The sequence below is a fragment of the Amblyomma mixtum genome, unplaced genomic scaffold (assembly GCF_055824585.1).
Source record: "Amblyomma mixtum isolate Tamu unplaced genomic scaffold, ASM5582458v1 scaffold_18, whole genome shotgun sequence".
Lineage (NCBI taxonomy): Eukaryota > Metazoa > Arthropoda > Arachnida > Ixodida > Ixodidae > Amblyomma > Amblyomma mixtum.
This window is the reverse complement of record NW_028317715.1, coordinates 119,302-128,639: the sequence shown is the minus strand read 5'-3', so window position 1 is coordinate 128,639 and position 9,338 is coordinate 119,302. Positions and strand designations below refer to the sequence as shown.

At 51.8% G+C, this 9,338-nt stretch overlaps 1 protein-coding gene across 1 annotated transcript; it reads right to left on the bottom strand.

Moving 5' to 3' along the window:
- Nucleotides 1–219: 219 nt before the first annotated feature.
- On the bottom strand, nucleotides 220–1,056 carry LOC149324766 (uncharacterized). The gene has a single exon (XM_089565272.1). It carries the CDS (start codon nucleotides 1,023–1,025, stop codon nucleotides 336–338), a length of 690 nt encoding a protein of 229 aa, XP_089421398.1. The 5' UTR covers nucleotides 1,026–1,056; the 3' UTR covers nucleotides 220–335.
- Nucleotides 1,057–9,338: the final 8,282 nt, after the last annotated feature.

Here is a 9,338-nt window from a genome sequence, read left to right as displayed (position 1 = left end):
TTCTGTTATGAGCCGTGTCTGCATCGAGTGGAACAGACGACGACACGTCGCGTGTCACTTGCTGGGCCAAAGTCCGCCCCCGCGTTTATTCAGCACTGGTTTTATACACGATGTGAACATGCGGGTAACGCCCTTATCACATGGGGGCGTATCTTGCCATGAACACAGAGCGCGCTGCATGCTGAGCAGATTAGATACAGATTACGATACATCCCCCTTCGTAAAGAGAAAAAAAAAACGGACAAGGAGCGCTTTTAGCTCGGGAGAACAAAAAGGAAGTTAAATAAAGAATCACTGCACATCAAAAACAGCAAAGATCAGAGCACTGAATACAGTCACGGCACTTGTTGAAAGTTCTCGTCATACATTAAGCGCCGAGGTGGTCTGCGTTGTCTTGTAGTCCTCCTTGGAGCAGCTGCTTGTTGCGGAACTGTCGGCACAATGCTCGCCGTGCTGTTTGGACTTTGCGCCGCCTCTGGGTCGTGTTGTGTGCTGGCAGGGGCAGCGTATTCTTCAAAATCACCTTCGTCGTCGTGAGGAGGACCCCTAAGGCGAAAAGATTCTCTGGTTGGTAGCAGATGCTCGCGGTTGCGTCGCAAGAGTTGCCCGTCTTCCGTCATGACTACGTATGACCTTGGTTGACCAGACGACCGAAGAACCCGAGCCTTTCTTCTCCATGATGAGCCGTCTTTTATTCTAACCGTTTCGCCGTTGTTGAGTGGTGCGAGTGGCCCTCTTGAGTAGTCTTTTTGCTGGCGTTTGTCAACCCGCCGGCTTTGTCCGACCTGAACGGCTGGTAGAGTTGTTCGCAGCGAGCGTCCCTGCAATATTTCGGCTGGTGACCAGCCGCATTCCAGTGGAGTTGACCTGTAAGCGAGAAGACCAAGCCAAAAGTCTTGTTTAGCTTCAGTTGTTTTCTTCAAGATTCTCTTGACTACTTGTACCCCCTTCTCGGCGAGTCCGTTGGAGCGGGGAAAATACGGGCTTGAGGTCACGTGTTTGAAATCGTACACTTTTGAGAACATGGCAAATTCTCTACTGGAAAACTGAGGCCCGTTATCAGTGCATAACTCGACAGGTATGCCATATCTGGAAAATATGGCACTTGCTGCATCTACAGTACTTTTTGCTGAAGTGTCTGCGAGCTGTTGGACTTCGGGAAAATTGGATAGGGCATCATAAATACACAAGTATGACCGACCTGCGTGGCAAAAAATGTCCATGCCGACGCGGTACCATGGTTGGTCTGGAACGGGACGCATAATCAAAGGCTCTTGCGGCAACTTGTAAGCGTGCGTTTTACATACAGAACATGCCTGTACAAACGTCTCGATATCAGTGTTCATTCCTGGCCAGAACACCAGGCGCCGTGCCCTTTCTTTGCACTTGTTAATTCCCATGTGGCCTTGATGAATTCTTGCCAACATATCGCGCCTCATACTTGCCGGAATGATAATCTTACAGCCTTTCAAGAGAACCCCTTTTACTTCCGATAGCTCAGCGGCAAAAGGCTTGAGCGGTCCTTCAATTGGTTGCCCGTTCTCCAGGTGCTCTAGCACAGCGGCGAGCTGCTTGTCCTTCCGTGTCTCGGAAGCCAGTTCTTTCCACGTGGTTTCGCTGACAAGAGAATCGACCACACTTACTGCGTGCACTTCGACGTCGTCGCCGTTGTCTGCGTTATCTGCTGCGTCCTTAACGGAAGTCCTGGACAGCATGTCCGCCAATAGAAGCTGTTTTCCTGGAACATAATGCATGGAAATGTCATAGCGTAGCAGACGCAAAAAAAATCGCTGCAGTCTTGGCGGCATGTCACCGATCGCCTTCTGCGAAATGGAGATCAACGGACGATGGTCAGTCTCAACGACAACCTTCCGCCCATACATGAAATGGTGAAATTTTTCGCAGCCGAAAACTATGGCCATTGCTTCCTTTTCAATTTGTGAATAGCGTTGCTGCGTATCTGTAAGCACTCTGGAGGCGTAAGCAACCGGTTTCCATGCACCTTTGTGATACTGGAGCAAGGCAGCACCGATTCCGTTTTGTGACGCATCGCATGATAACTTGGTTTCTTTTTCAGGGTCAAAAACTGATAACAAGGGCTGCTTGCTAAGGCTGTCGCACAGCGCTCTCCACTCTTTTTCGTGATTTGCCGACCATTCGAAAACAGTATCTTTTTTTAGCAAGCTTCTGAGAAGCGTTGTCCTTTCTGCTAGTGCTGGCAAAAACTTTCCGAAATAATTCACGACACCCAGCATGCGTTGAACGGCTAGTTTATCATTAGGGGGTGGCATCTGCAACATGCACTCGACATGGGATGCATTTGGACGGATTCCCTCTTCGTTTATCACGTCGCCCAGGAATTCAATTCGTTGAACGCCAAACTCGCACTTTGCTGGATTGAACGTAAGGCCCGCACGTTCTGCCGCTTCTAGTGCTGATCTGAGACGTTGGTCATGCTCTTGTTGGGAATTGCCCCACACAAGTATGTCATCGACATACACTCTAACGCCAGGAAGCGCGTCAAAAATTTCACTTAGGGTTTGCTGAAATACTTCGGACGCTGATGATATTCCGAAAGGCAGTCGCAAAAATCGATAGCGGCCGAAGGGTGTCGCAAAAGTGCATATCCTAGACGTCTCGTCATCTAAGGGAATTTGGTGAAACCCTGCGTTTGCATCTAGGCGAGAGAATACTCTTGCGCCGGCCAGCTCGGCCTCTATGTCTTCCCGCCTCGGCATCGCGTAGTGCTCGCGCTTGAGGCACTCATTTATTTTCCTGGGGTCCATGCAGACTCGCAGCTTCCCGTCTTTCTTTCGTACGATAACAAGGGGACTTACCCAGTCTGTTGGCTCAGTGACTTTTGCAATTATTCCGGCTTGTTCCATACGTGACAATTCGTCCCGAAGTGGCTCCTCTAAAGCCAGTGGTACTCGACGAGGTCTCTGAACCACTGGCGTGGCGTCCTTGCGAAGCACCATGTGGTATACTCGTTTGACGCAGCCGGTGCCAGTGAAAAGGTGACGAAAGCTGGCAACCACTTCTTCAGAGCTGTTTTGCGACACGCTGTTTACGCGTGAAATCAGTCCCAGGCGTTCACTCGCCTCAAGTCCTAGGATTGCTTGGCGCCCCTTTCGTGCCACGAAAAAGCTCAGCATGGCAATGCAACCATTTAAAGAGACTTCGGCCCGCATGACGCCAATGTGTTTGATTACATCTCCGCCGTAGGAGCGTAAAATCGCACTGCTGGGGTACAGGGGCGGCTGTGGGTTCATTTTGGCGTATAATCCATAAGGCAACAAATTTGCCTGCGATCCAGTGTCAACCTTTAACTGAACTGCCATGTTCTTGATTTGGACTTCCACCGTCCAGTCATGCTTGCCGGACACGTTCCTTGCGGATACGTCGAGAATGTCGAAATCGTCTTGGCCGCTTTGCAACTCGCCAACGACTGCCGTTGCTTTACAACATCTGGCAAAGTGGTTTTTCCGCTGACATCTACGGCACGTTTTCCCAAAAGCAGGGCACCTTCTTGGGGAGTGTTTTCCGCCGCAGTTTCGGCAGTCATAACGTGTCTGTTCTCGGCTTTCGCGGCTCGTGCTAGTCCTGCTGATAGGATGCACTTGGTGTTCCTGGTCCCACATTTCCTTGTGAGTTGCTGATGCTTCAGCTGCTTTACAGGCTTGTTCTGCTTTCTGCAGGGTCAAGTTGTTGTCCCTGAGGAGTTTTTCACGTACCGTGTCGTCATTTATCCCGAACACAATTTGGTCCCTCACCATCGATTCCGCCAAAGCGCCAAAGTTGCAAGCACGTGCTTGATTCTTCAGGTCTCGTAAGAAATGCTCCACTGGTTCGCCAGCAGCTTGGATTCTTCTCCTGAATATGTACCGCTCGTGAACCTCATTGGTCTGTGCAATGCAATACTCATCAAATTTTTTCACCACTGTGGCATAGTCGTCGTTCTTCTCGCCTTCTGCAAACGTGAAGGTGTTAAAGACTTCAATGGCCTCTGCGCCCGCGACGCTCAAAAGCAACGCTGTCTTCTTGGACTCAGTCCGAGGCTTTTCTGCGACCTCTGACGCCGTGAGGAAAATTTCAAACCTTTGTTTGAAGAGCTGCCAGTTCTTGCGAAGGTCGCCTGTTGTAAGGAGCGGCTCCGGTGCTTTGAGGAAATCCATTTTCCGCCACAGGGTCGCTGGTCTTCACGCGTCGTGCAGGAAGTGCATTGCCATGCTAACCACTTCTGTCACCATGCATCGAGTGGAACAGACGACGACACGTCGCGTGTCACTTGCTGGGCCAAAGTCCGCCCCCGCGTTTATTCAGCACTGGTTTTATACACGATGTGAACATGCGGGTAACGCCCTTATCACATGGGGGCGTATCTTGCCTATGAACACAGAGCGCGCTGCATGCTGAGCAGATTAGATACAGATTACGATACAGTGTCTTTGCTGGAGAACTTAAGAATGTTCTGACACCGTGGACGGGGACCCCCATTCGCACCGCTGGTGGCCACCTAATTTCCCCTGTGGGCAAGTGTACGGCTAGAGTTGGGATTAGTGGTTTCACGTACGTTGGTGAATTTGTCGTACTCCCCGAATGTTCCAGAGACTTGATTCTGGGGATCGACTTCCTGCAGTCGAACGGCGCTGTGATTGACTTTCAGGAGGCGTGTCACGTTCTCGACCAAACAGGCCGTGGCGCACTTTGACTCCCGCGATCCCTGCATGAACGCCCTGCGCGTTGTCGAGAACGACGTTACGGTGCCGCCGCGGTGCAGTGTTCTAGTGCTCGTGCGGAATGACCTCTTTCACGACTACGAGGGCCTAGCGGACAGCCATAGTCAACTGCTGCTTAAGCGGGGACTTGCCGTTGCAAGAGGTCTCGTCCAACTACGTGACGGCCGCACCCATGTCCTCCTGACTAACTTTGCCAACGAATATCAGCACCTGGCCAAAGGCATGGCTATTGCCTTCCTCCACGACGTTGCTGAGGTTCCAGGTTTGTGCACCGTGGGAGGACCCACTCCGGAGTATGCTGGCCCACATCACGCTCTTCAGTCAGTCAGAATAAATCCTGCCCTGCCGTCGGTTCAGAGGGATCTTCTGTCGGACCTCTTGGCAGACTTTGCGGACTGTTTCGCTACGTGCTCGAAGGTCGGCCTAACTCCACTCGCCAAGCATCGTATCATCACTGATGAGACTACGCGACCCGTCTGCCAGCGCCCATATCGCGTTTCCCCGGTGGAGAGAGAAGCCATTCAGAATCAGGTTGCCGAGATGCTTGCAGACGATGTCATTCAGCCGTCCACCAGTCCGTGGGCATCGCCTGTGGTTCTTGTTAAAAAAAAAGGACAATAGCATGCGTTTCTGCGTGGACTACAGGAAACTTAACAACGTGACCAAAAAGGACGTTTACCCGCTGCCCAGGATAGATGACGCGCTCGACCGATTGCGGAATTCCCGATACTTCTCGTCATTAGATCTTAAAAGCGGGTACTGGCAAATCGAAGTGGACGAGCGAGACCGGGAGAAGACGGCTTTCGTGACGCCTGACGGCCTCTATGAGTTTAAAGTGCTTCCATTTGGTCTGTCCTCAGCACCGGCCACGTTCCAACGCATGATGGACACTGTTCTCTCCGGCTTGAAATGGCAGACCTGCTTGGTGTACCTGGAAGATGTCGTTATATTTTCGACCACCTTTGACCAGCACTTGGAGCGGTTGCGCATTGTGCTACAAGCGCTCAAATCTGCGCAACTCACCATCAAAGCCGAGAAATGCCATTTTGGCTTTGAGGAACTTCGCTTTCTTGGTCACGTTGTCAGCGCACAAGGTGTTCGCCCGGACCCTGATAAGACGGCTGCCGTCTCAGGTTTTCCACGCCCAACTGACAAGAAGGCTGTTCGCCGGTTTTTGGGCCTGTGCTCCTATTATAGGCGCTTTATTCAAGATTTCTCGAAAATCCCGGAACCGCTGAACGCACTGACCCGTGACGACACGCCCTTCCTGTGGGGGACCGACGAACAGGCTGCATTTATCGAGCTTCGCAGCCGTCTGCAAAGCACTCCGATACTCGGCCACTTCGACGAGCATGCTGCCACGGACATCCACACTGACGCCAGCAATGTTGGCCTTGGTGCAGTACTGATCCAGTGGCAAGACGGTGCAGAACGGGTCATCAGTTATGCTAGTCGAACACTTACGCGCTCCGAGGCCAATTATTCTACGACGGAGAAAGAATGTCTTGCAGTCATATGGGCCATCTGCAAGTTCCGACCGTACCTCTACGGACGACCCTTCCGTGTGGTAAGCGACCACCACTCCTTATGCTGGCTGGCGAGCCTCAAAGACCCCTCAGGACGCTTGGCTAGATGGAGCTTACGCTTGCAAGAATACGACTTAACAGTAGTTTACAAGTCTGGCCGTAAGCATCCGGATGCGGATTGTCTGTCGCGCGCGCATATCCCAATCAATACCGAAGAAACCACCGATGATTTTCCTTTCCTGGGCTCTGTTAGTACCACCCAAAACGGCGTAGCTTCAGAGGGCGGACTCGGAGTTGGCGCCGCTCGTCGATTATCTCGAAGGCAGTGAAGGTCTCATTCCGCGTGTTTTTCTTCGAGGGCTTCACACCTTCACTTTACGGTCTGGTGTTCTCTACAAGCGCAACTTTGCCAACAGCGAAGAAGTGCTCCTACTTGTCGTACCATCACAGTTGCGGTCAGAGATCTTGAGTGCCTGCCATGATGCACAATCCGCCGGCCACCTTGGAGTCAGCCGTACACTCGCGCGGATTATACAAAAGTATTATTGGCCCAGGTTACTCCCATCGGTGCGGGCCTACGTAAAAACATGCCGTGAATGCCAACGTCGGAAGACTCCTCCATTGAAACCAGCCGGATTTCTTCACCCCGTCGATCCACCGAAGACCCCTTTCCAACAAGTGGGCATGGACCTCCTTGGTCCATTTCCGAAGTCTTCGTCTGGGAAGCGTTGGATAGTCGTTGCGACTGACTACCTCACACGCTACGCTGAGACTACGTCTCTTGCATCATCATCATCATCATCATCATTATTTATTTTACCCTTAAAGGCCTCTGTTGAGGCATTACATGCTGAAGTGGCGCAGTTCTTCGTCCACAACATTGTCTTGCGTCATGGAGCACCCGCCATTGTTGTTACTGACCGCGGAACTGCTTTCACGGCCCGCTTAACCCAGTCCGTGATGACTCTGACGCACACGAGCCATCGACCTGCTACGGCGTATCAGCCGCAGACAAACGGGTTGGTAGAGCGACTTAACCGCACACTCGCCGATATGCATCAATGTACGTTGACGTCGAGCATCGAACTTGGGACACCAATCTGCCGTACGTAACGTTTGCGTACAACACCGCCCTGCAGGAAACAACCCGACTGACCCCTTTTCAGCTTGTCTTCGGTCGCCAGGTGACCACCCCGTTGGATGCTATGTTGCCCGTCGACCTTTACTGCGACTCTGACGCTGACCTCGACGTAGATACCTTCGTTCAGCGTGCTGAGGAAGGCGTCAACTGGCCCGCCTGCGAATCCACCTTCAACAGGAGACTGACGCCGCTAGGTACAACTCTGGGCGCCGTTTCGTCAGTTATGCGCCCGGCGACCTTGTGTGGATTTGGATACCTGTTCGTCGCCGCGGGCTCTCTGAAAAGCTGCTGCGCCGATACTTCGGCCCTTACGAAGTAGTGCGCCGCATCAGTGATGTGACTTATGCAGTTGCTCCCGCCCCGACAGCTTGTTCATCGCGCCGGTCACACCGAACTGAAGTCGTACACGTTGTTCGCATGAAGCCTTACCACGACCGGCTACCTGACTGAACTGCGGTCCACTGCAGCTGTGTTCTACCCTTTCGCTGACTTTTCTCTCCTAGCCGCATCGTGTCGATGCTGCAAAAGAGGGGGCAGTGATACATGCATTCGAAGAAGAGACAGAAGTAGTGCATGCGCTAGGAGAGGAAGAAGTTAGTTGGCTCTCGCGCGCGCTCCAAACACTGGGTGACCGCCGCAGGTTTTTCGTCTCGGCGCGGGTGTTCGTTTTGGCGTTGCACGCTACAATATTCTGGTGGTTTCTCGAAAGGGGTGATGTAGGCAGTCCCAATCGGTGTGCTTGCGTCAAGACTTGTATATCACGGTCATGTTGAGCTGAGTCTACATCGTTTAGGCTGCATCGGGAGCGGCGGCCGGACGGGTGCTTCCAAATGCGAGGAAAGTGCGTGGCGATTGCAGAGAACCTTGAATGGTACGTGGGCGGAATCCGTCGCTCGCCAGATGATAGCAAGACAGCCCTTCTCGGTCGTGGAATAGTGAGCTTTTGCCCTCTACAAGTAACTCATAGCATACATGCACGATTACGTTTTCCAGTCGGTTGCGTTTGTGGACGAGGACGGCGTCTAGGATCACGCTGCTTTCATCAGTGTCAATTTCAGCGTCAGCGTTGTCGTCAAGTGCCCAAGAACCACATGAAACTATAAACTGCTCTGGAGTTTCTTGAAAGTTTCTGCTTGTGGCACTTTCCATTTGAAAGCCCGTCCGCCTTTGTTAGCTTGGTCAAAGGCTCGGTGAGGCGAGAAAAGTTTTTGACAAACGATTTGGGATACGCACACAGTGGCACATATGTTAGCAACATTTCCTTGTCGCCAGGCTGCCCGGAACTTGTAAGCAGTTGCTGTCTCTTTTTGTCGCGGCGTACACCTTCCATGCTGATGATGTGGCCCGCAACATGTGCTCCCTGTAGGTGAAGCGGAACTTTCCAGGCTTGAAGGTAACTACCGAAGACTTGATTGCATCCACTACTGCCTTCAGCGTAAGAAGATGGTCGCTGAAGCGCCTCGCAAAGATTTCAACGTTGTATACATAGAGAAGTTCGGTTTGCCTCTTGACAGCCGCCTAAAAGCGGTGAACAAGAAATTAGGATAGGCAAAAACTACATATATGCGTTAAGAGACAGAGGGCAAGGCCTTTTGCAATATGGGTAGGATAGTTCAAATCGATGGAGAGTTCTACACAAGTCTACACAGTAGCCAATGCAATAAGAGCGTTAGTGAGAGATACAGTGCCGCACAGCAATGGGATATGCCACCAATAAGGAAAGATGAAGGAAAGAAAGTCTTAGGAGCAATGAAAAGGGGAAAAGCATCTGATGAGGATCAGGTAACAGAAGATATGCTGAAGGACGGACGGGAGGTTGTGCTAGATAAACTAGCCACCGTATACACGCATTGATTACCATGCAACTGTTCGTTGCCTGGTAATCGCTAACAGAGTGAGGACGACCTCAGACTTCAATCAACTAAATTATCA